Below are 26,790 nucleotides of genomic sequence, written 5' to 3'. Positions count from 1 at the left end.
TAAGTTTTCAATTTCACGGCCTCATCTACCATGTATATGTAATACATACAAGACTGTATATATAATAAATGCAAAGAATGTGTCTGTAATACAGACACATACCCTAACCCTGCCTGGTTTCAGGAGACCAAGCTATGGGTTCAAAAACACACACTTCCTTCCAGGGCTGCAGAGCCACCATGTGTTTCCATGAGGGGAGGGCAGAGGGCCAGCACAGAGCACAACAGCAGCACACACTGAATCTGGAGCACAGGAACACTATAAAATACCCACTGCAGGAGAAAAAAACACTACCAGTTACTCCAGGGAACAGGTCATGCAGCTTTTATTTAGTTTTTAGCTTTTTGGTAAGCAGGAGGGTTTTCTTTCAGTCAGACCATTCACATATTTGGACAGTACAGATTGCAGTAAATTTGATGGAGATCTTGCAACATTAGAAAACTTTTCTCAATATACATCCATTTAAGCAACAGCTTGTAAGTCAGAGCAGGAGTGCTAGAGTCAAGTCTGCACACTGCACTCCAGGTATACAAAGCATTGCAGCAGCACAAGAAATGCCCGTGCTGGGCAAGTACAGTGTGTTTTACATAGTGCAATCACTTTTAGAGGAGAAACTCTAGGAAGGCCACATCTATTTAATAATTTTTTTAATTCTATCAAGTTTACAAATGCGAGGGGGGTAGAAGTCAAACCTCTGACTTAATTAACTTTTGTACAGGTAGGTTTTGTGTATAGGCACATGCTTTAGAGAGGAGCTCTGAATCCGCTCTGTAATCACGAGAAAGACATATTGCTTTGTGATTCAGAAAGTGTCATACCATCTCTAACCTTCCTAACACTCTTGGCCAGAGTTGTTAATCCAGCTGTTTTATAGAGTTCCTAGAATACGCTCTTCCCTCTAGTGTAAATCCCCAATAGAGAAATTCAGGTTGCTATTGACAATGATTACAGTTATTCTATGTACAGTCATTTGACCATACTAGGCATTGCCTCTGAATACTCCAGTCCACAGTGAAAGCTCAAATTACCAGAGACATGGAGGCTCTTGCTTTTCTGTTACTGTCACTCACCAATATGAAAAAACCCAAGTCAGACAATGAACTGCTACAGCAAAGCATCACTGGTAATACTCACCTAATACAAAAAAAAAAAAAAAAAAAAAAAAGAGCACTCATGACACTACATGTCACAGTAAGCAAGTTTTTAAAGATACTGCAAAATTATTTGCCCAGTAAAATTTTAAAATGTACACTGTGCTCAAGAGTTCAAACTACACGTAAACAAAGAGCAGCTCCCTGCAACAAGGTGTAAATCAAAACATTGTAGCACCAGCTCCCAGCACCAAGGAGTTGCCCACTGACCAGTTCTAATGTACAATGCAATAGTGCTTGCTGAGGTTTCTGCTACACAAGAGCAACTGTGGGACAGCTCTGCCCATTTCTTCTTGACATTCTCTTACCACGTGTGCACAAATTGCATTCTTCCCTATGGAGAGCAAGTCAGACAACAAGATTGTTACAGTACCAGAAAACACTGACTGGGGAATGGCACCTGAGGGGAAAGTAGGTACTGCATACCTGAACCTGAATAAATCGGCATGGAGGAAACATGATTTCATCTGAGCAATCCTCTCCTTAAGAGAGCAGATCTAAAAGGAGCTGCAGACTGCAAAAAAAGAAAACAAGCCTCCTGGTGGTGAAAACCATGAACATGATATTGCCCACACTAATGATTTTATTTCACCATCAGCAAAGCATTTATCCCCAAAAAGTTGTACATATACTGGTCAGATTATGGAGCAGTGCTATCTTCACACTATTAAAGTTCATTGTTATAGTGGTCAGATTTGTCTTTTGTCAGAGGAGGAGGAAAAAAAAGGAGACAGGCAGCAGGGCCACATCACCATATAGCAATTTTACTCCCATGTTAATGCAGATATAATCTTCATAAGTGCAAATTGCTAGAAACCAGCATGACTTGGGCTCTGATAAATGACAGATGATTCCATTTCTTACAAATATTGACAAGTCTAAATTGTTACAGGTTTCCAAAGCAAGAACAGGTTTACGAACAGGAAGGGAATAAAACATTACCACTACTATTAAAAAAATGTGTAATTTCAAACTTCAAACGCTCTTCAAAAACATATCTAAAAAAGATTGTTTTCCTTTTTTTTTTTTAATTTCCTGGAGCTAAGGAGTGTCCATGCAAAACAATTTTGAGAAGAGCAGTGTTCCACCTGGGTAGCAACTAGGCTCAACTTTGTCCCACACAGCTCAGTAAAGTGCTCTCTTGTGCATCCTTTTGGGGAAAAAGTTCTCATTTAAAGTTTGGGAGGCCAAGGTTGCCAGCTGGGGAAGGCATAGTCTTGGTCAATCCATGCTGAGGTCAGAGAAGGAGGAAGGAGTGAAGTTAACAGTACTCTGCCTTTCATCATGCACAGACAACAGGCTGCAAGGGAGGAGCAAGCAGAAGCAGAGGTGGGTGTCAGATGAAACCCTGCCCCTGGGAAACCACAGGAGTCGAACACAGGCCTCATCAAGGGAAGCATTTTGTTTTCTACAGATAACAAACACCAGCACTACTGGGGTAGACACCAGTTAACAGATCTCTACATAGAAAAAAATGTGAAAATGAAATATGGTTTTACTTTCTGTGCTGGTGGATTTTCAACAGTTTTTCTGAAGGACAAAGGGGGTCTGAGTAACATTCTTCTGCCTATTTAAAAAAAAAAAAATCTTGCCCTTGTGTTTTTTATGCTGCACACTTACAAACATTATAGGGCAGATGAGAGGTATTTGCTGATAAAACAACTAATGATCAGCTTAAGAATAAAAATAATATTAATGGGGAAAAGAATTTAAGGCATGTTTTATTTTGGCCAGTACTGATGCATCCTACAGAGTAATCTTCATTTCCCCACTTGAGTTTTCAGACCACTGCACTTTTTTTTGTTTTACATGGCACTTTGAAATTTATGTTTTACAAACTTAGTCAAGATTTTCAAGTGTTCTCTTCAACACAAATGCCCTCTCTTGTAGCTCAGGTCTGCTATCTGATGCCATCGTAGACAATGAACGAATGAGGTGCTCTCTGCTTTCCTGTGTCAGGCTTTCCCACTGTTGAGCTTCTGTGCAGATAAAGACAGACAGACATTGGACATGAACACCAGAAAACAAAACAAAAATTTCCAAAAGGACATTGCTTTCCCCAGACAGGCTAAAAGAGTGACTGCTTCAACCTTTCACTCACAGTTCATACTGCACTTCCAGGAGAACTCAGAGTCACCTGGCTGCTCAGGTGCATGTGCTGCCTCCTGACAGGGAGTTTCACCTCTCTAGACCAGGTGTCATTGTCTAAGCCTGCAACATGGGACCACAAGGGCCTGAAGAGCCACATGTTTCCCATGTTGCAAATGGCTCATGAAAGAGGCATGTAAGGTTTTTGCCAGAATAAAGGAAATGCATACCAGAAACCCAAAGGAAAAATTTGCTACATAACAACCGCATATGAACCTGAGACCTAAGAAGACCCCACCCCATGAATACAATTCTGCAAGTCTTGAATACTAAATAATAATGAGAAACCAAACTTGACACTGAAAATGTAAAAATCACTCTTCTGTACTAAGAGGAGCTCTCCCCTCTATGGTGTTTGAACATAACACAGACAGATCTGACAAGACAGTTCTGTGAGTTCCATGTGGGACTCTCCTTGATGAACATTCTCCTCACCAACAGAGATAATATCCAATGGTACTTTAGAACTTGATATTAACTTGATATTAATTTCAAGGCCTTTCCTACTTCCAAGTCCCAGCTTCCCCAGAATCACCCAGTACTGCAAGCAGAAGGTAAAGTCATCTCTCCAGAGTTCCAGGCCATACAGCCAGGTGCCATCTTTACCAAGCAGTGACTCTTCCAGGTGGCATGGAAAGTCTCACCTTGTAGTCTGGTGAGCAGCAGCTGTATCACAGACAAAGCTTCTGTTCTTATGGATGTGTAGCTTTTGTTTTCTAAAAGATTTAAAGAAAACAGACAAGAAAACCCAAAACCACATTGAGAACCAAATGCATTAACCTTACAAAAAGCAGTCACCTCTGTGATCTCCAGACCACTTTTGCTAACACAGTTCACTGAGCTTTCGTTTGTGCTGTCAGTCTGCAGTTCCCACTTGAACACTAGGCACATTTGAATGGCAGAAAGTCAGCAACTGGAGGCTGAGAAGTCAACTAAACGTTGTACATTGCCTCTGCCAGTACCACAGAGAAATTTGTGGTAAATTTCCTTACATATTTCAGTGGGGAACAAAATGCTGCCATAGCTGCAGGGCAATGGCAGACAAACTTCTGTGTTCTAGTGAGTTGTACTGGTTGGAGACCATACAAATGTTAACAAGGAGGATTAAGTAAGGGTACATAAACCCCATGCCAGCCATCAAGCACAAGCTTGTCACAAAAAGTTACTTGGTCTCAGAGCTAAAATCTTACTAAGGTGAGGACCCTAGTCCTCATTCCATGAGGACTGATACCTAAAAGAAACTTTCTCCAAAGGGGTCTCTGAATTGATAGCTAGCACTAAATTAAGTGCTGTCTTTTAGGCACATCTGAAACAAGACTACATGCAGGTACAAGATATGGGGCACTGTTAGAATCACAGGACAAGTGGGAACAATACCAAAGTAACAAAGAAGCCCAAGACTGTCAGCATGACACAAGCAACACTTATATATGGATGCCCAGCTCCAGTAGAGCACAAACTGCCTCTGAGCCTTGGAGCTTCATGCACTGGCTATCTGAGAAAATTTGGGGTATCTTTTGAATACTATAATCTTGGATACATAATGCATATGTATCCAAGAAGTCTGAATGGTGGAGGAGAAAAGCTTGCGTTTCATTAAATCAGGATTGCTTCCTTGTGTTCTAAGAGGTTGCACAGTCTGCTGTCTGCCTCTCCCTGCCCTTGCAGAGCTCTCTTGCACCAGAGAAACACACTTCTCTCTGAACTGCACCCTGCATGCTGCTGTCTTGAACACTGCAACTTCACAGTAATCACTACAGTGCAAGGAATGGCTAAATGTTACCTCTGACAACCTCTGCTTATTCTGCATTTCCTCTACCACACAAACCCCTAGAGGACAATGGTATTACAAACAATTCATCATCCATCACAAATCAGGAGAAGTCCATTTACCTAAAGAATGGGTGATAGAGGAACAGGTTTCCAACAGTATTTCTGTCAAAGCCACAGGGTCAGAGTGCTCCTCATCAAACAGCATTAGCCTGTCAAATGCAAAAACAGTCAGGCATCCTGCATCACTGGGACAGAAGTTTGCTCAACTTCTCCATTCATTCAGTGTCATCAAATTCATAGAACAGTTTCAAGCAAGAAAGAGAAGACAAATCACTGAAGTGGACTGCAGAAAGAAGAATTACCCTTGAAAGTAGGCATTCATGGCTTGTAGCACTCCAAGCTGCACTTTCCACGTGCTGAGTTTCAGACGGTCACACATTAACTTGCAAAACTCTTGGCGATAGCAACCTACAGGAGAACAAGGACATACATTACCACATGGAAAAGCAGGGCTGTTTCCAAAGTGCTCCTCAACAAGTGACATCAAGCATTTAATCACTGCATATGACCAAGTCAACATCCTGTAACAAGTGACCCTGAAAATCTTCACCACATCAACTCATTCATTACAAATGCTGGCAGATGAAACAGCTGCATTACATAGTCTGGCATGCTAATAAAAGCAACCTTTTCCCAACCCTCTCCAGGTATTCCCAATTCTTGTACTAGCTTTGTTGCAAAAGTAAATGTGAGCAGCAGAATTAGGCTTCTTTTCATTAGACAAGCCACCTCACTCATCCTGCTTATCCATAAACTCACAACATTTTCATGAAGTGAATTTAAGACAACAGTAAAGATTTTTCCCAAGGATGGGTTATTTTGCATGAAAGCAGTTGGGGCAGGTATCTCAATGAAGACCCTCACAATCTGCCTGCAGTGAGATCCTGCATCTTCTCCTGCACTCTTCTCATTCTCACGTGATTTCCAGGTCCTGCCCTTCTGCTTTTCATTTTAAGAAAAAATAGTTTGTTCTGCATGTCATCAGCTGACTTACGCTGTGTCTCCAGGCTCCTTGGCCAGGCTTTGCCCAGGGTCTCGAAGGCACAGATCAGGGACTCCATCTGAACCTCTTTCTCCCTCATGTCCTCATCCTCTTCATCATGCTTTGGAAAAGCTGTTCCCATGCTCTCCAGAGAGTTCTGCAGAGGCCACAGGGGAAGGTGTGACTGACAGAAGGATGAGGGCGGGCTAGGCACACCCTGCAGTGCAGCTCCGTTCCCTGCAGCTGCACACACCAGCTCTCGCACCCAGCTCTGGCGCTGCCGGGGCACAGCTGTGAAGGCACAGCGGGCTCTGTGGCCTGGCACCCAGCACAGTGCCTGTGCTACACCAGTCCCACCCCCAGAGCTGCAAGGCTCTGCTGATACTAAACACAAGCACTCTACACAGCTTCCCAGGAGCCTTTTGCTGCCTGTAGAGCAGTCAGGAATTAACTTTTCAAGTGGTAACAGGATAGTGGGGCAGGACTCTGTCTAAAGAACAGTTGGGCTTATTCAGAATTTGGGCAGCACAGGTAGAACCACCCCAGGGCTCACCACTGTCTGGTATTCAGCCCCACCAAAGATCTGTCTGTGTGAGGAATCTCTCACATCATCAGCTCTTTGGGCAGAAGTCCGGCATGCAGCCAGCATCACTGGTACTATCACCACTTGGGTGTTCTACTTTGAAAGAGAGAAAACTCAAGAAGTTGAACTGTCACCTTCTTTATCATGGGGAAGATGATATCAGCAAGTTCCTGGAACCGGTCTTCCTTTGTTGCCTGCAGCACCCCAGCTGCACAGCGCAGTGCCACCATCTTATACTTCAGGTTTTCTTTACGACATTCTTTCAGGAGAGCCTGGACAACATCTGGGATGGTGGGCTGACCTGGCACTGACTTCTGCAGCTCTGCACTGAAATGCAAGGCACATGGACACTATCATGTTTATCTCTTCCCAAAATCCACTGTTTCCAAAGAGGAATTAATTCCTGTGTCCAGGCACTCAGTCGCCTACCAGTAATTGTAAGAGGAGTGATCTTTCTCATTGTTTGTCTGCTCTCCCTGTTTTATTCTCTTCTTTTCTCATATGCTTCCAAAGCACTTGCACCCTCACTACTCTTTTACCTCTTCCTCCTTTTCCCATTTAAGGTCTCAATCTTCCCCCTTAGTCTCTGCTTTCCTCTTAGCAATCATGGCCTCTCAACATCCTCCACTTCCTCTCTAAATTAACCATTTACTTCTGTAGGTCTCGCTGAAGCATCACTTGCTCCTCACAAAAGACGAGCTCCTCACTTGCTCTCTCCTGAGAAGACATCAGGATGGTGATGACAAACCTTCTATAATATCTCCTTAGTACCCTACCTGCAATAACACTGTACAACAACCTCCCTTTTGAGATCTCAGATCCTGAGGGTACCACCTCCTTCAAGCCACTTACCTGCACGCAGAAACAACACTGGCAATGGCCTTTAACAGCTCCTCCTGCAATGACAGAAGAGACATCACTGAGAAGTGCCACAGAGCCAAAATGCACAGTCCTGCTGCATGGGGCAAACCTTTGGGCTCTTCTGCAAGGGGCAGTGGGGACACATGCCTGTGACACCAGTTCAGAGAAGCAATGTCTCTCTATCTCTTGCCACTCCTCCTAGAGAGGACTTAGCCTTCAATCTGCACAGAACTGGAAGCAAAAAGGGGGTGTGCACATGCTAGCTAGTATCCCTCCAGGCTAGAAATGGTGCAGTGGAATTAGTCTAAGTGGGAACCCAACTCCAAAGCATTCTGAATTTCACCTACCTATCTTCCCAGTCATTTCTGTATCTGCTAAATGCAGGACAAAAGGCAGACTCCCTGCATCAGCATTCCTATTGTGCTGCTCTGCAGCAGAGAACATTGCATTTCCTGATGTAAGGGCTGCACGCTGCTGGACAGCCAACCATGAGGTGACAATTCCCTCTTTACCTTTCCATTCCAGGTTCTCCCTGGCAGGCCTTGCAGCAGTGCAGAGAGGACCATTCCCAGATGTGGCGGTACAAGGGAGGTGGTCTGTTTGGCAATTGATGCCATGGCAGCTGCTCCCTGAGCTTTCATCTTCCAGGACTGGGACTGCAGAGCCTTCTGGGTGATGGATATTAACTCCTGCAAATACAGTCTGATCCCACCCTGAGTACCTGCATGTCAAATGGAGGAAAACTATAATTTTGCTACTAAACAAACATACCTTTGATCTTACTAAAAAAAAAAAAAAAAAAAAAAAAAATCCCAAAAACAACACAACAAAAACCACCACAAGTGAACAAGACCAGTGCTACCCTGGAAAAAAACAAAAACCAGCCAGTTATAGATCTCTTGTCTCTTGGGGTTTTTCGCTATGAGATATATCAGAAAGGTCTACTTCAGGCAAAAGCATGTAGAATTCCTCCCAGCCTGGTTGAAGGTGGGTTCTTTTCTAGGGGTTCCAAATACAGTCTTTATTGAGTATTTAGACACAGAGCTTATGTCAGTCCTTCCATATAGCAGACACTAGACATTGTGTTAGCCTGTTTCTAAGGAATATAATGTCTTTTTTTTTTTCTTCCAAAAACAGGTCACTAGAGAACCTTTTCCAGCTCCTTTCTCAGACTCCCGAAAAATCATCTGGTGACTGTGGAACCAAATCTTAAATCTGAAAGAGCTGGCAAGACAATACTACAATGCATCCAGATCTTCATCTATAGAAAGAACTGCACTTCTATAGCATAAATTCATTCATTGAATCTAAAACCAGAGGTATTGTCACAGAGATCTCCTAAAGAGAGAAAGGGTAAAGCCCCTGAAATTTGAAGTGTGCAGCAGCCCTATATATAGAGGGCATATAAGGCTGGCATAAAAATTTCCGAAGATGTCTAGTTATCTGCACCATCAGGGCCATATTACAGTGACATTCAGTGTATCACAATTTAAAAATACTTCTACTGTGTCTGTCCACCCTTGTGATCAATGCCCCTGTAATTATTTTAAATAGCCAGAGAAGGCAGACTTCATACAAGAAATCTAGAGCAAGGAAGAAAATAGAAACAAGCTTCCCAAATCTCTTACCATGAAAACTCTCTATTTTCAAAATGGAATTCCAGAAAGCATGCTATTTCTTGTCCCATGTTTTCCAGAAAGCTTTACTATTCTTAATACAACGTACCAGGTACATTTTCCTGCCAAACTTCAGTCCACAGAGTAGAATTCTCTTTCTCTCCTTTCTCTTCTTCAGGAACTTCATGCATCCCAAGAAAAGCCAATGGCAGCACCTGCTTGGCATGGTTCTTCAGTACATCTGGGCTGTAGCGTCCCATAGCATGCACAGTTAAAGCACAGCCTGCTCTGTAAACTGGCTCTGAAAGAGCAAAACAAGCACCTTATGACTAGGAAGCAGGATTATCCTTTTAACTGCTTGGTTTGCCTCTTGGAAATCAGAGTAATGCACAGTATCGTGTAACATTGTATAGGAATTATTCAGCCAGTGAAACCAAGCATCAGGACATAGAAATGTTTCTTTACTAGCTTTTGATGTCACCAGGAACTTTTTCTGCACTGTATTCTGTAAGTGAATGCCTCAAAAGCAACACACCTTCCTTCTCCATGTACCAGCTGGTGAGTTTGTGCAGCAGCTTCTCAGTGCTACTGTCTCGGGAAGTCTGTAAGAAGGAAGAGACTCAAATTATTCAAACGCTTCAAAGAAGACCACCTATAAAGAAGCAAAATAAAATTTACAAGCCCAACTTACCCTGACTAGATGCCCCATAGCAAAGGCAAAAGACTTCTGTACCACACTGTTGCGATCAGTCAGGCCACTAAGTAAAGCACTCATAAGTTTGCCTGTTGGAAGAGACTTTACTTTATCAGAAACATTATGTTTTGTTACTCTGGCAAGAATTGCAATAACCTGCATTTCATTAGATTGCCTGAATTGATGCATTTTCCCTCACTGCATGGGGTTATTAAGTCTCTAAGTCCTTTTGTTTAAACTAGTGCTTTGCACACCTTGACTGATAATGTTTCTATATGCAAGCACTCCATGCTTTCAGCTTCATTTCTGTTTTGCAACAGAAAGGTGAGGTTCTTTCTACTATCACAAGAGACCCAATGAAGCAAAGTTGCTGTTCATGGTCCACCCATAGCTCAAGTTGAAAGAACAATGCATAGTGATGGTGCTGCACTAACATAGGCATTGTTAGACTGCTCCAAGAAAAAACAGAAATATTTTTGCCTATTCCTACTCAGTGCTAGTGAATTCCTCAACTCCTTCCTCTACCTCTTCCAGCTTGGTGGGGTACTGAACCTACTTCAAGCATGCCAATCTCAAACAAAAAAGGTAACTTCAAACAGCTCTCTCATAAAAATAAACATGTAACAATCACTCTTGTGATAAACTCAAGGGAAGAATACCACAGCAACAAAAAGTCCCTTTAAATCCTGACACTAAGTGACAAACCTTACCTGAATAAGGTGTTAAGTCTTGAGGGCACTGTGTGGTTAATGACACAATTACACTGGCACAGCCCCCCTGGAAGATTGCAAGGGAAAACAGAGGTAAGATAAAACAATATTTGCCACTGGTTATTATTGTTAATACTTGCTGTGGTGCTACCTGCACTTGTAAGACATGATCTACATCCACTAACCTCTGTTCTTATAATCCAAGATCACTAAAAGTAGAAGCAGTAAAAGTTTGCAAAACATGAATGACAAGAATTGAAATAGGAAGTGAAAAAGGAACCACAGTCAGGATAGATGATCCTAGAAGATTTGCAGCAATTGCAGCAATTTTGCACTCAGAGCACAGCAGCCATGTAGCCTAGAGGAGGCTAGGGCAGCACACATTCAGTAGAGTGATGTAGTGGAGTGGGGCTCAGATGTCAAATGACTCCAGTATCTATCAACCCAAGCTGTTGCTTTAAAAGACATGGTCAAAGGAACTATATTTACATTGACACTGCTCTATACTCCTTTCTTCATTTCCAAAAGAACTATTAAAACCACAGACATACCTTTGTGCCAAGGCCAACTCCACTTTTGATCAGTTCACACAACCGAGGGACCAACTCACCGAGGACAGACACGTCCAAATACTGCAAGCTCTAGAGAAAGGCAAGAGACAGGGAGAGAGAGAAAAAAAAAGTTAAAAAAGAGAAAGGTAATGATAGTAACTTAAGTTGGTGTATTTCTAGCAGAGGCTGCCTCAGCACTGCTGGCTGGTCCTGATCTGAATCACAAGAGCTTGCTGCATGATGAGAAAAAGCCCACACGAAGTGGATTCCACCATATACAGATTCTCCTGTCTCACTTCTCTGTTGAGCTGACCTTGCTAAAACTACCATTTGCTTAACTGATGTTCTCTGGCATTCCAACTCCTCAGGAAGCCTGAAACTAACACACATGTGAGAACGAGATGCAAAGGCATCTGTATTTTAAGACAAAACCCAACATTTTCCCAGCTCCCTGAAACCAGGAAGCAACAATATATCCGAACTAGGGCCAAATATATCCAAAACTGGGCCTCATGTTACCAGCACTCTATGTAACACATTGTTTCCAGAGGGGATATCCATTCTCTAGTAAATTCAAGGATCAAAGACATACTAAATGAATGTAACTTCATGAGCTTCCAAAGTCAGATCAACTGTTACTTCCCCCTCCATCACTGGTATGGTGAAGGAAATATCCATATAAACTCCCAGCCAGCCCCAGAAGAGGGCTTTGCTCATAAGAGGAGGTTGCTCATAAGCCAGGACATCTTCACAATACTCCAAGAAAGCCATTACTATCTCTCCCCTACCCTACAGAAGCCCAATCAATGATCAGGGCACACAGCTGCTCCCCCAGGGCTGGCAGGGTAGGGCGTGGCCTGGAGGAAGGACAGCAGCAGCTGCTGCAGCCTGCAGGGTTGCAGCAAGTACACTTTTACATGGGGCCTTTCATTCCCAACTGCTTTACACTCTATTTATAGAGAGCACTTCACCTGACCCCAAAACTCAACTTCACATGTTGTTATGTACAGGAGGGCTTGCTGTTGCTGTTTTTCCAGAAGTCAAGGAAAAAATAAATTGTTCTGGTGGCTACAACTCCCCTAAAACTTGCTCAACCCTCACATTCTCTACCTGCCCACATGCCCCAGGCATGCAATGCCTGAGTAGAAAAAAGGTGCCTTTTTTTGGGAAGGTTCCTACAGAGAACAAGGAGTTCTGTCAGGACAGATCCTACAGCACAGCATCTAGCTAGCCATCAGCAACTCCTCCAGCAGCAGGAAACACTGGTGCTAAACACCACTTGCTGACAGGGCTTCCAGTGATTTCAGCATTTTCTCTAACCACCTCCACCATGAAAGTATGGGCAAGGCCCAGATAGGAATATCTAAGGCACCACAAGGCAATGGTTGAACAGCATTTATGCCTTACCAACAGTGACTATCATCAACTGAAGGCCCCGGTGAGAAGTTGGTTTTTGACTTGTGGGCTAGAGATGAAAAGACATGCTAGCTAACATAACCCAGAATCAGCTGAGGCCCCATCCAAAGAAAAGCACTTGAAGGATGCCCTTTTCATCAAAGCAGGCAGGTCTTTAGATGAAGAAGCAATCCATCTAACTCCAAGTGGAGCTAAGTTATTCACAACTGATCTGAGGGGAAAGCACTGGTGCCATGATGAGAAGTCTGTACATGAAAAAGGAAGTGGACACACAGCCACATGGAGATGTGATAAGAGATATTCTGTAAAGCTTCCATTTTAATTCCTCTTGTTCTAAAACATACCTCACACTGGAACCCTTCTGAAATCAATACTTACCATGTTAATGGTTTCCATCATGGGAGATGACTTGACAGCACTAAGTCTGGCACTATCCATTGCAGTCTAAAAACAAACAAAGAAACAAACAGAAAAAAACCCAAACAAATCCAAGTGTAAACACAACACGAAAACAGTAGAAAGGACAACAACATCAACTGTAACTCACTACCTTACACTAAAACCTATTTCAGCTGCATTGAGAAAGAAATTATGCCTACAGACTATGACTGTTTCCCCTTCAGAGACAGACAGATGTTCTAGAGGGAGAGAGAGAGAGGAAGATAAAATAAAGGTGGGAGAAAAGAGATAAAATCTCACACTGAACTGTTCACATTGTTTACTCCTTTTTCATTTGCAAAGGGATAATCTAATTGAATCACAATGAAATTAGCTAAATTTGTTTCTAATCAATGGGTTTCAATCACTTTCTCAAGAAGACTGTGATTGCTTAATATGGTTCTTTGACAACAATTAAAGAACAGAGTGCTGACAACATCCACCTCCAGCTCACAGTGCTACAGCACACCTTCCAATTGAAGTTATATGAAGTCCTGAAGGTAATCTCTTGGGAAAAACAGTGATGACATTTAAAAACAGATTACTAAAATTGCTTTTTATTTTGAAAACATACAGTGGTCTAAGGAATAAAAATAATCCCAATCCTTCAAAAAAACTTCACATTTGTCCAGTCATATTCCATGACCAACCTTTTTAATAACTTATTAGCTATTTCTCTTTGCTTTTGGAACACCTCTCTACCAAATCTGCTATTTTTCTGTTCAATGAATGAAGATTAAATCTTTGTCATCTTTGCTCTGTTGATATTTCCTCTGTTATAGCTGCACTTACTTTCTCTTGATCTGTTGCAGAAAAACTCAAATAATTGAGGACTTGAGGCTCCAGCACACTCAAGGATTCCAACAGGGCTGGGATAAGTTTTGGTGCATGAGGTTTCAGCATAGACCCAGCACTTTTACTGATCTTCACAAGAGTGTTAATGCTGGAAAAGGATTAAAGGGTAGGTCAACACAGATACACACAAAATGATCTGAAAAGCCTCTCTCATCTACTGTAATCCAGATATACTAACATAAATCTTCCTTCAAACAAAAATGTGCAATTTTTGCTTAAACAAAATTATTCCCTAGCCCTGAGCTTCCAAGGGATGTTATGTATATTTTGGGCAGAATTGTTTACTTTGGCCCTGGAATCACAAAGGGAATGGGCAAAGAGGTACTACTGCAGAGAGATAAGGAAGAAAAAACACACCCCCGTGTTTTAAACAAGCACTAGGCAAAGTCACCCTGAGACATTCATTGTCTCTGCCCAAGAAAAGATAAGTTACAATAATCTATTCAAACCTTACTAGTCAGTTTCAGACTGATCACATCTCTAATGCTGTATTTTGAAAAAAAGGGGTTTTATATATTCAAAATGAATGAAAAAAGTTCAGGAAATATCCTTTCATTAGAAGCCTTCTGGCTTTCCTAATAATTATTTTTGTGAAGACCAGCTATCTATTATTCAACTCTGAATTTTCTAGTTTTTCTGACCCTCAGTCAAAGGAAAGAATAAACAAGTTTATAAATTGACAAGCATATAAAGTCCCTACCCATCAAGGAACATTGAACTGTTACAAGACATAAAATGTATTTGAACAGTGTGATCAAATGCAGCCACATGTGGGATGTGAACTGTCAATATTCATAAGAACTTGTGAAATCAGACATGGCTGTTTGAAGAACCATGGGACTTTTTGTCTGCAACCAAATATGCCAGTCCCAAAGGACAGCCTAAGCATGGCACACTGTTTCTGGATCAGCCTGCCATTTGTACAGGGAGAAAAGAACTTCCTGCTGGGAACTGAATCTGGGCATTTGCAGAGAGGCCAAATACTCCCTAAAGACAGGCAGTGTTCTCAGGGCTGCTGTTTAAACTCTGTGAAAAAAGAACTCAGCAGGAAAGCTCTTTTGGGGAGCAACTTGTCACTTCAAACACAAAGAACATTCTGCATCTCAGGTGAATAAACTTAGTGTCTTTGGTCAAGACCCGACCCCCAGGAACTTTCATAGGGCAAAACTAACCTGAGAGATCGAACTTCAGCAACTGTGCTTACTATTCCTTTGTCTAGGAGGCAAGGGAGCAACACAGCTATTGTCTTCTGACCTGCTGCTCCTTTAGAGGGGTCACACATTTTCACACAGACCTGGGGACAGGTGAGAATCAGTGCTGTAAACATGTACAAACCTCCCCCACAGATTATATTAAAGCACCATATCTTCAGACAGAAGAAGCCAACAGCAACTAAACTAACTGCTCATGGCCAAGCCCAAGCTCTGTTACACCTTCATCTTCTCTCCACAAGGTAATTAAGTCAACTAAGTCAAGTCAACTACAATCTACTTCCAGAAAAGGCAAATTCAGAGCCCAGCAGGCCTTGACCTGAATCTGGATGAACAGATTAATCAAACAGCCTCTCAGTTGAAGAACAGCCTATCTCAGCCACAGGGACTCAACCACTCCACACAGCAGAGCAGCAAGTCACAGAGGAGAACAGATTCTGCAATCACAACCTTTCACAACATTTGGAACCAGATCCTCACTTGCAGCATTAAAATGTCATGCACTATGAAGACTGTGATTTCAAACACAGCACTTTAGATACCCTGCCACCCATATGACTTTTTCAGAGGATCACCAAACAAAATATCAAGTGTGTACTACACCCAAAAAACCTTGTCAGTAACAGCGTCACAGAGAAGTCCATACACAGTTACTCCACTTCATACCAGTGACATACCAGCAGGCTTGGTCAACTACATCAGTCAGTCTTGGTAAACTGTTGAAGTTACAGTAAGCTTACTTAAATCCCACCCCCAAGTAATGAAAAAACAACATTGGAGGAAAAACCCACAGTTAAGTATATCCTTCCTTTGCTTGTATAGACCTTAACATCGCATTACCCTTAAGCAGCAGGACTTCACTAGTATCAATAAAAGTACAGGGGAGTGGTGATGCTTATTATGATTGCTCTCTAGGGCAGTCTTTCACAGTTCAGTCTTTCACAACTGGATCTTATATTAGAAATCCTCTGAATAAATACAGTCTAAGTCACCCCTGACATCAAAACCATACATGCCTTGTCTACATGTACATATGACAAAATGGTAGAGTTTTACCTTGCTTAAAGTTTTTAGGGCTAATTCTGCTGCCTTTCGCACAGTCTCCTAAAAAAAGAAGTTACCAATTACTTCTGCTATTTTTATTCTTCTAGAATTAGAAGAATTCGAATTCTCATTATTAGAATAATTAATATTAATAAGCATTAACACTAGAACAGACAAGGCTATCTTCTTGGCCAATACTTAATAGAAAGTAGCAATATCTTTAGAAGAAAGTATTAGAACATTGTTAAAAGATGGCTTTGGTCCATCTGAGTATCTGGTACAATCAAAACATTGGCAGAGCTGAAACCCAGAAGGACCCAAAATCCAAGTTCAGCACACCATATATCACCATGTATCAGTTCAGCACACTAGAAGTCCAAAATAAATATTTTCATATTCAAAAAGTTAACCAATTAATCAGGAATTCTTTTATATCAAGAAAAAATCTCAAATCATCTAGAAGTAGCCCAGCTGGAACGAAACCCAACACTTCAAACATAAAGAGAATTTTCAATGTGGCAAGGAAATTTTACTTTCAAGGAGCATGAATTTCTAGTATGCTTAATACTCAAAACTCCCACTGGCTTCAAGCTCACTTGTCAGAGAAATTTGTCTTTAAACCTCAGAGCTTGATCACTGTACTGTTTATTGAAGATTTCTATTCAGTTCTCAGTTCCATTACCTTAATGTCATCTTGCACTCTGAACAGGACTTCCCAAATCTCTGGAAGCTTGTCTATGACATCATCCAAAGGTCTTCCTCTTAGTAAGTCATTTAGTGCCAGACAACTGCAAACAGGGAATTTTATTTCTTTCACACAGTGTTCTTACTTGATATAGGTGTATATATTCAGATATCCTTATAAATATGAATAAATAATTTAGAAAAATGAAAACTGTTTCACACTCCTTACTTTCCCCATACACTAAATCTACTCTGTCACAAGAATGTCTTCTTTGGCAGAGAAAAAAAAATGCTCAGTCATTCAGGAAAAACCTGAAACACGTGACAGGAAGTAAAAAAAGCTGCCGTGGTGAAAACTGCTACTGCAAACAATCCAGTGACAATGTTGTTTTAGTCTTCTCTTCTTTAGGCATATAATAAGAAGAAATCAAAATGATATGAAGTATGGAACTGAAATTAAAATGGAGGTTTTCAATACAGCATAGCTACAAACCATTAAAAACAAAAAGTAGTATGGCATACTGTTGCCAAGTACATAACTGTCAGATTGACAAGGTTTCTAAGAGCAAACATTATTCCAGATGTAAGGATGGGCAAGAACTAGTAACCAGAAAACTCAGTTCTTCAGACGATGTTGTTTATTGTAAAGCAACATGCAATAAAAAATTTCAGGCAAATAGCTTCAAGATTGTATCATACTTCCTAGGGCAGGCTTGGAAGTATGAGTACAAGGCTGGGCTGTATCCTGATGAAAGGATATGTCCTCTTTTCCACCTCAACCTCTTCAGGTTAACAAGTTTACAGTGAACAAGAGAAAAGAACTGAGTTCAAAGACAAATCTAATACTTCTCCTGGCAATACCTGGATTCTCTGATCCTCCAAAGACTGCTGGTTAAGTTACTGATCAAATCCTCAAGAATTTCCTTCATGTACTTATCAACCTATAATTAATAAAAGGAAAAATCATGAGACAAGTACAGCTATGCATCCTTATCCAGTACTCTGTAAAAAAAGAGTCCTCTTGCACAAGACAACCTGCTTTCAGACACATCAGATGAACTAATGCTTGCCAGTGCTGTGCAAACTTTCTCCGACTGTGCTTTAGACACACCTTTCTCTGCACTGCTTGAGTGCTTAACATTGTGAAAGATTCAACAAGAAAAGTCCCCTATGGCCTTTATCAGCTGAACTGTTAAAATTGCAACACCACACATGTATTTACTCAAGAAGCAGTTGTGCTTTAATGAGTGATTAGAGTGAACGACTTTACATTAAGATCAGCTTTCCTAGAGGAAAAAAATGCAAACCCAATTCCAAGCCTTGCAGAACCAGAGCAAGGGTATCTTATGAAAATCACTTATTCCTGAAATACACCTGGGAAGAGTGCTCCTCAAACAGATGGAATAGCCTCCAACCATGAGCTTCCTCCCACTTAAAAACTGAGGAACTATATTTAGATGCTCTTACTTTAGGAAGGCATCTTAGGCCATAAGGATTCCTGAAAAACTTATCATAAGCAGTATCAAAGCAATATCAAAGTGGAAAGACCCCATTTTAAGTAAATAATAAATTTTAATGCTGGCTGCACAAACAAAGTCAGCAAAATCCTTACACATATGAGAGAGAGTGCAAAACCTTTGTGCAAGCTCCAAGCTCATCCATGGATTTAAATACCTCCTTTCCAGCACAGTACCTCACCCCTTTCTGCACTGCCCCTCCTTTCACAAAATGCATCTGTCTGTCCCATGAGGATCTCCAAGACACTGCTGGCTGGCAACAAAGCCCCTTGCCACACTGTGCTGGTCACTCACCAAGGACTTGTCAGTGACCAAGGCATTCCAAATGCTGGTCATTGCCTGCCGAATGCCCAGGTTGGGATCAAACTGGTAACGGTAGAGTCGGGGAAGAAGTTGGGGCAAAAATGGAGCCAGCTGCTCTCCAGCCTTGGCAGCTATCACATTGAAACCAAAAGCTGCTCCCTGAAATAACAACGAAATAGTATCTGTTGAAACATTTTTCACTCACCCAGTTATTGCTCATGGGCACATCACAGTCAGAAGCAAAACTGACTGACATAGTTCAGATTTAGACCAGATCAAAAGGTCTAGAATGGTACTAGAATTAGCCCATCCTCACTGTTACAGTAACACAGTAATCTCACACTCAGCAGACAACATACTACTTCAAAACTTTCTTCCAACCTTAAATTCAAGATACTAATTGACCTCATTTGCAGAAATAGTAGTGGTGAATTAAAACTCAGATTTATACAGATTTAAATATGTTCTTCAAAACGACATTCTTTGTTGGCTAAACTGGTGAGGGTGGGCCACTGCTTCCTTATAAATCGGCTGATTTAGAAAAGTTAGAGTAACTCAGAAACTGAAAAATTAAAACCAAAATAACTTCACCTTATTTCTAAAACCTGAAATTTCTGGGGACTATAATTTTGCATCTGTCCATATTTACTTTAAACTTCAGTATTTTTCTATGACCTTTTCTTTCTCCAACACTGTCCGTTCCACTGTCACTTCTAATACAGTGGAACTGATGCTTGCCTATGAGGTCCCACGAGATTTGGCAGGATAGCCCAAGAAGAAATTACTCAATGAAGACAGTGCAGTGACTGCCTCTAATGACTGCCTCTTTTCTGACTTGCAGTGTCAAAAGCTGCCACTCAAACCCCACACTAGGGACTTCAAAGGACAGGATGTATTGCTTGGGTTAATCTAGAAAACAGCAATAAAGACACATTTTCAGTTAGGACCACTGCCATGAAAAGCAAGAAGCTGCAGAAAGTGTAAGGAAAAGCAAGGCCTCCAAGGCCCTGAACAGCATGCTCTATTTAGCTCTTGAGGGGGATTTAGAGCACAGATTTCCAGATGTCCCCTTCAAATTAAAAGATTTTGTAAATTCTCCATATGCCAAAGCTCAACCCACACCTTCTGAATAGATTTTTTTGACTCATCTGGGCTGGAGAAATTCCACAAGGGTCAGGAACCTAACTACGCTCCCATGCTTTTGAAGTCATGGTGCTGAGGGAGGTCTTGAAACATGATGAATTGTCAAACTCTGGATGAGAGTTAAAGCTAGGACTTGTTTTTTGCTCTAAGTGGTGTTGTCAGGGACTCAAAACAAGTTCTTCCATGCTTCTGTGAAGCCAGTGAATAGTACACCTAAATCTTCAAGCTTATGATGCTCCTTTTTTCACCTGGAAGTGGATCCAACAGTATTTTGGCTTTGTTAAAGCTCCCAGCTGTTTTAAAATATCAAAACTTGAGTTAAAAAGGAATATTTTTGACAACAGTGCTTTTTAGCAACTGACTGATTACTTTTTACTCTGCCTCCTTAAATAACAAAGATCACTTTCCCTGGCATCCAAAATTTCATCCAGTTTTCAAAACATTATCACTGTTCAAACACATTAAGGATTGTCCTTCTAAGCACACTCAAAAAAAATAACAGGATGTCAGATAATTCAGAGGGGAATGTAGGATTTTATGAATACTCTCATATCAAAGTTTTAAGAATTTCAAGCAATCCCAAATTTTTTTCTCAGCCTGCTAAATTTGCCTTGGACTATACGAAAGCATCAACACATGCAGTTATTCATAAAACATATAACCAGGAATAGAGAAATGGATTGTTGTTTCCAGAGTTCAGAGTGGGAATGGAAGTTGTATGAAAGCAGAGCATTACCTTCCGAGAATTCCACATGGCATGATGGTTGGCCAGATTCATGAATTTGTACACCAGGTCTGGCTGATTGAGGTCACTAGCCAGTGAACAAAGCTCCTTATAGGTAGAAAGACCTTGACTTTGAAAAGTAGAAGGGAAATCAGTGTTACTATTTTTATTTAGACAAATGCTACAACACTAAAGCTATATTCAATTCACATTGTAAAGCAGGCAGAGAAAGGTGAGTAGCACAGCTGTATTACACAGAAATAGTTACAGTAACTTAGAGAACAAGAAGGAACAAAATGTCAGGAAGCAGATTTTTTAGAGAATTCTGTTTCAGCACTGACTGTATCTCTGTCAGACACTATCAGTAAACTTACCCATCTGGGGTTTTACTCAGACCTCCCTGAAATACCACGGTTTCTCCAGTCATCTCATGTTTGGCTCTGATAGAAAAGAAGTCCAGTATCAGCATTACCAAACTCTACAGTTGAATACACTGCAAACTACAGAACAGGTAATTTTGCTTTATTAACTCAGCAACTTCACATTTTTTTCAGTTCCAATCCCACAAAAAGCATACAGGTGGGCAAAGCTACACACACTGCAAGGAATGTCATTAACCTTTATCACGTGTAATATTAAGGAGACATTACAGCAAGTGAGAGTTTTGCTGTGCAAAGGTAGAAAGTCAAAACACTGAATGATGACTTTTTAGTTCTGTCCAGACATGAGCTATATAATCGATAGCAAATCTTTACTTAAAAATGAAATAATATCATTTCCATCCATCTTATTTCTTCCTGCCTACAACCAATGAGTCCCTACACTCAAAGCCTATGTTTCTATGATTCAGTGGCCAAACCTACATCAGGTTAGACAGGAGAAGTCTATTAAAGAGCATTTCCAATACTGACCAACATGATCTCTAGCCATAAGTCTTGTAAGACCAGCATTTTTCATACTAAAGCTGACAAGAGACCATTAACAGCACTTCTTAGCAAAAGGTGCATTTCAGTACAAGCAAGTCACCACTTCCACAACATCATAATGTGCCGAGTTGCTGCAAGTGGTCATTGCTCTCTGCAATTACACAATGCAGCAAGTAGCAAATCTAAGTAAATCCCAACCCATTTGAACCGCTTGAATCAGGACTGACATATTATTTTGAAGCTTTGCTGAGTGGAACAAAACCAAAACAACTTCAGTCACCAAATACCCTAAGCCAATTTAAGAAATGTTTGACTCTCTGTGAATGGATATTGGCTTGCCATTAACTCCAAAACATCTCTTTCCACATAAAAAAGAGGCACATTTTTATTCCCACTAGACACATAACTCGGAGTACTCTCTCACTGTGTTCTGAATTCACTGTACCTTTTCCCAGTCATAAGGGTATCAACGAGCGTAGTGACTAGCTCTTGCTGATCCTGTTCACTTCCTAGTTCATATATCAGCCCAAGACCTTTTGAAGCAACATCTTGACTAAGCTCTGCAAGAGATTTTACCAAGCAAAATTCAAGATAAGCAGTACACAAATTCCAAAAGTAAGGTTCAATCAAAATCACGACATAGCAAACACAGCTGCTGTGTTGCACACAAACTTTGCATTCTGAAGCTGCAAATTGTTCTGAAGGCATAAACCCCTTCAAATTAGGTGACATCTTCATATAACTATTGTTACTGCGAGTTTTGAAACAGCAGAAAGAGTTCCAAGAGGCACAGGTATTCTCACATGCTAGTGGCATCGGAAATCAACTGTGGTAATACTCTCTTCAGCTTCAGTGAGCTTTGCATAGGCTGCTGGATGCCACTCTTTCCCCTAGCTGCCATGGGTAGAGCTGTAAGCCAGAATGTGCTAGCTTGAACAGGTCTCAGTGTTTCTATTCATGCAGAACTCTGTGATATGCATCCTGCTGCCCAAAACAGAGCTGAAGTAACACCACTTCTCTTACTACAGTCTGAAGGGGCAAATGCAGTGTGCTTTTTAGCCAAACGCACAAAAAAGTTGTGCTTCTGATCTCTGCACATGATGCCTAGAAGAGAAATCATTCCTATCAACATAAGATATGGGAAGTTTCTAGTCATCTTTTAATGCTGACAGAGTGTAGCTGACTATATGCCTGTAGATAGATTCCCTCCAGTCTGCTGAATGCCAAGGAAAAGACACAATTTTTAAGATACAGCAGTACTTACCATCACTATCTGACAGAATTGAAACAAATGCACTTTGAATATCCTTGAGATGAGACTGTAAGATGAGAAAAGAGGACATTATTTTGAATCCTTCCTTTGGTCTCCAGGCATGTTTCTAACAGAGGCTACTGTAACAAAGGAGTTGCCCATTTGAGCTACACTTATGACAGGAATTGTCCTTGTTTAATACAAGGCAGCAAACATCATAAATCTGGATTGCAGCCAGATGGGGCTTTCTCCATCCCCAAATTGGTGAGCTTTGCCACCCCCCAACAAGGTGCACTGTTTAGATGAGTACAATATGGGGCAATGTTTTATATATAAAAATTTACATTTGCAAAGCAGCTTGCCCCAAAGCTCTTTATCAATACCTGTAGAGTACAAAATGGTTACTTGATCCCATCACAGTCCATAGTAACTCTATGCAGATAGAGGACATTTTGGTTGGGAATGTTTTATGTAGTCCTTGTATAGGACTTTTCACATTTTCTCATTATGGACAAGCACTTTAAATATAAAGATCATAAAGTGCACCAAAAATACACAGCACACGAAGCACATTGTAACTGCTCTTGCGTACCAAAGATAAATACAGTGAAACACTTAAGTTCTGCTCTCCTTCTGCTTCCCTCCTAGACCTCTCAAATATTATTCAAATATAAATCCTAAACACTATACAGATACCAAACTCTTCTTCCCAAGGGAGGATGTAGTGGTACTTCATCTTACAACAGCTATTTACATTGAGATTACTCTGACTTGGATGCAAGTCAGATGTTTACAAAGGTGACAAGCACCCTTGTTCATCTGCCAGATCATTTGTTCCTCTAGAAACAAAAGATAGGCCACGTCTCAAAAACCCCTCAGTAAGGACTGTACCAGCACGTGGAGAAAAGAGACAATAGAAGTGAAGGGGAAGGAAGGGACAGAAACAAGATGAGAAGCAAAAACAGGGACGAGGAGCCAGTGTTAGGAAAAGGCATAGTTCTTACCTTAATTGCTTTGTGGGTGCTCAGCTTTTTCACCAATGACAGAAGCCAGATGCAAGCTGCCTGTCTAACATGTGGGTTGGGACTGATGATGTACTTGTTCAAAATAAGGTCTAGGACCCAGGGCACCACGTCATTCACTTTCAAATCTATATGAAAAAAATAAAGGTGGAGGAGAGGAACTCTGAGAACTGTCCCCACCCATTTAAATGGAAATAATGAAAAACCTAATGAACTCAAGAGTATTCATGTGACACCTTAATCTCTGCTTATTTAGGAACTCACTGGAATCACTGGGAAAGTAATAATAGTAGAATAAGTAACAGACATGCAGAATTCTCCTAACTCTTCATGAACATGTTTTAGAGCCTGTGGCCAAGAAGACGTACCATTCACATTGCCTAAGACTCAGGGCAAAACTTATTTTTTTGTTAAGACCCACAATTTCTGGAGCAATGGCAAGGTTTAATTTTTACCACATGCTCAGCTTTCTGTACACTGCACATCTAAGACCACTCTCACAAAATTAAAACGTTGTGTCTGAGACTGATATTTACAATTGCCTGATTTGAAGCTAGCCTATTGTGACACTTGTATTTCAATGGGTACAGAATCTTAGTTCTTTAACAGAATTTCTGCATTTACTGCACATAAATTTCACTTAATTGTATTACTTGAAGTTATTGGAAAACACTTGCAATTTGATTTTATAACCCTGTTTTCCTGTTCAGGGTTTAAAATGGTATTTTTAAAGATTTGTGTATTAAAACCCCAAAACTAACTCAACAAGGCAAACAAAAAAAGAAAAAAACAAACAAACACAGAGTCAAGTGGCAATGAAGTACATAAGCAGCTATTTAAACAGCCCTTTAAGGAAGTCCTCTGCCCTCTGAGCAGACGGACATGACGAGGTAAAACAATCTGTATATAACCACAAACACAAAACCTCTCTTGCATATTCTGTTATAAACCAAACACCACAGAAATGAAGCTTGGGGCTAAGTGTTAGCCCAGACATTTCCCAGCCCAGCCCCTGCATTAGGAAGACCTACCTGGCGGAGGGATATATTCCTCCTCTGTGACTGTCCATGCATCCCGCGCAGCCACTGAGCTGGTTCCAACAGCAGCACTGGTAATAGCTTCACCAACAGTGAACTGCAGCTCTATCTGTTTGGCCTGAAAAACACATCAGAGCATCACTGCCAGTACTAACGAAGCATACACCAAAACTTCTGGCACTTAATCCACAAAACCACAGCCTCTCAGTCCTAGTCCCAGTGTTCAGCACCAATTTACAGCAAGATCACTCTTCTGGTGAGCTTCTAAGACTATGTGGCGCCTCAGACCCACTAAAGTTGATGAAAAATGAGGCAATGCCAAACTGTCTGACATGAATGATAAAAGCTAAATTTCCACGTTTTTTTAAAGCGTATTTTTGACAAAGTATTTACTAGTCTCTGCAGAAGCTCAACTTGGTGAAAAGAAAGAATTCAATAGAATGAAAATAAAACAAAGTTAAAATTATGCTGATAGTGATTAGTGAAAATTACTATGGCTTAACTATAATAGGGAGTATTGAAAGAATCTCCTGTAACTCCATCCAGAAGCTGATGTCTTAAAAGATGCAGAAACCTTTTTTTCACATTAAGATAATTCAGATGGTACTTGTTTTGCTTCACTGTCCTCCTTACACTATCCTCTGAGCCTTCAGGAACAAGATATGTCACTTTCTTGTCAGTATTTATGATGAATTTTATGTTATAAGAACTGGTTTCCATAACTGCTGAGTACCTCCTAGATAGTTTTCCTTATGCTCTAGAAGTACAAAATGCTCAGGGCTCCTGGAGAATTAAGCCCTTAGCTTCCTGCAATCTAAGACAAATAGGTTTTTTCCAAGTACACCTTTTATAAAGGAAGTTGTAATGTCCCCATGCAGTTACAGGGGAAAACATGGTACCCAGAAACATCTTTTGTTGTTTGGGTACACAGTATTCTCAGTATTTTTAGTCATCTAAGTATAGTGATAGGACAAGTGGTTAAAGGTTTCAAACTGAGAGTAGGCTTAGATGAACTATTAGGAAGAAATTATTTACTGTGAAGGTGGTGAGGCACTGGAAGAGGTCTCTAATATATGCCCCAACCCTGGCAGTGCTCAACATCAGGTTGGATTAGGCTTTGAGCAACTTGGTCTAGTGTGAAGTGTCCCTGCCCTGTCAACAGTAGAGGGGTTGGAACTAGATCACCTTTAAGGTCCCTTCCAGCTCAAACTATTCTATAATTCTATGGTTCTTGCATGTTTGATCAGACCAGTATTGGAGCACTCAACAAAGCAGGCCTGTCTGATACTCAACAGCCACTTCTACAATGCAGAATTCTATGTCAGTATCAGCAAGGAAGAAGGGTACTAAAAAAGCTTTTTTTTATTTAATTTTTTTATCTAGCATATTGCAATATGTATAGAAGCTCTGAAATACTGTAAAAGAATGCAGTGTACTTCAATAATGAATTTAGATGGACAAGATATATATATATTTCTATAAACTTCCAATTCAAGTGAGTTGTATTAGCTAATGTAGCTCAGAGGTATTCCTATTACCTACTTTCAGGGTACTTTTGAAGGCCAAAGTACAGGCCTAAGGCTTCAATAATATAAGCTCTGGAGATTTTAAACATACAGTGTACAAAAAAAAAATCTATAAGCCTCTTGGAGGGGAATGAGTATTTCCTCAGACTGAGGCAGAGACCTAGACTAGCAAGTTTTTAAACTGTGGCATAAAGCCATGTACCAGCCCCAAGTCTATCTCTGCTCTCTATTTCAAGGCAGTTTTAAAAAACCCAGAGGCACTTTTACAAAAAGTCAACTCCCTTTGTAAATCTGGCTCTAGAGTACATAAAGAGCACCCAAAGAGAAATATTCACTGTAGTATAAAGGCTAATACACTGATAGTGTCTCACCTCCACAGAATCCATTAAACCCTGCAGCAGTAGCTTCTGGTGGGGAAAATCTTCATCTCCCACTGGGAAGTAACCTAATGTTTGTATTGCTCGTTCCTTCATCTTAAATATAAACAAAAAATAACACCATCATATAACCTTCCTGTAAGTCCATAAGATGCACTTTAAACCCACTACTTCTCACCCTTGCTG

The 26,790-nt window shown here is 40.8% G+C and overlaps 1 protein-coding gene across 3 annotated transcripts in view; it reads right to left on the bottom strand.

Moving 5' to 3' along the window:
* Nucleotides 1-308: 308 nt before the first annotated feature.
* The window catches only part of ECPAS (Ecm29 proteasome adaptor and scaffold), a 58,894-nt gene continuing 32,412 nt past the window's right edge, over nucleotides 309-26,790 (bottom strand). For all 3 annotated transcript variants that reach the window (XM_054651590.2, XM_054651589.2, XM_077171427.1), the window contains 27 exons: nucleotides 26,599-26,700; nucleotides 24,696-24,819; nucleotides 23,647-23,792; nucleotides 22,655-22,709; nucleotides 21,836-21,950; nucleotides 20,839-20,904; nucleotides 20,477-20,594; nucleotides 18,589-18,756; nucleotides 17,639-17,718; nucleotides 16,776-16,881; nucleotides 16,106-16,153; nucleotides 15,011-15,132; nucleotides 13,776-13,926; nucleotides 12,924-12,989; nucleotides 11,130-11,219; nucleotides 10,579-10,645; nucleotides 9,866-9,957; nucleotides 9,710-9,776; nucleotides 9,284-9,475; nucleotides 8,071-8,279; nucleotides 7,550-7,593; nucleotides 6,832-7,024; nucleotides 6,127-6,271; nucleotides 5,435-5,540; nucleotides 5,193-5,281; nucleotides 3,944-4,015; nucleotides 309-3,130 (listed from right to left, as the gene is read on the bottom strand). In XM_054651590.2, coding sequence (XP_054507565.2) covers nucleotides 2,991-3,130; nucleotides 3,944-4,015; nucleotides 5,193-5,281; nucleotides 5,435-5,540; nucleotides 6,127-6,271; nucleotides 6,832-7,024; nucleotides 7,550-7,593; nucleotides 8,071-8,279; nucleotides 9,284-9,475; nucleotides 9,710-9,776; nucleotides 9,866-9,957; nucleotides 10,579-10,645; nucleotides 11,130-11,219; nucleotides 12,924-12,989; nucleotides 13,776-13,926; nucleotides 15,011-15,132; nucleotides 16,106-16,153; nucleotides 16,776-16,881; nucleotides 17,639-17,718; nucleotides 18,589-18,756; nucleotides 20,477-20,594; nucleotides 20,839-20,904; nucleotides 21,836-21,950; nucleotides 22,655-22,709; nucleotides 23,647-23,792; nucleotides 24,696-24,819; nucleotides 26,599-26,700 — 2,973 coding nt within the window. In that variant the 3' untranslated portion in view covers nucleotides 309-2,990. The remainder of the gene's footprint in view (nucleotides 3,131-3,943; nucleotides 4,016-5,192; nucleotides 5,282-5,434; nucleotides 5,541-6,126; nucleotides 6,272-6,831; nucleotides 7,025-7,549; nucleotides 7,594-8,070; nucleotides 8,280-9,283; nucleotides 9,476-9,709; nucleotides 9,777-9,865; nucleotides 9,958-10,578; nucleotides 10,646-11,129; nucleotides 11,220-12,923; nucleotides 12,990-13,775; nucleotides 13,927-15,010; nucleotides 15,133-16,105; nucleotides 16,154-16,775; nucleotides 16,882-17,638; nucleotides 17,719-18,588; nucleotides 18,757-20,476; nucleotides 20,595-20,838; nucleotides 20,905-21,835; nucleotides 21,951-22,654; nucleotides 22,710-23,646; nucleotides 23,793-24,695; nucleotides 24,820-26,598; nucleotides 26,701-26,790) is intronic.

The sequence above is a fragment of the Agelaius phoeniceus genome, chromosome Z (genome assembly GCF_051311805.1).
Source record: "Agelaius phoeniceus isolate bAgePho1 chromosome Z, bAgePho1.hap1, whole genome shotgun sequence".
In the NCBI taxonomy this organism is placed as follows: domain Eukaryota; kingdom Metazoa; phylum Chordata; class Aves; order Passeriformes; family Icteridae; genus Agelaius; species Agelaius phoeniceus.
Note: the sequence above shows the minus strand (reverse complement) of the source record. Positions and strands in the feature narration are given on the sequence as shown.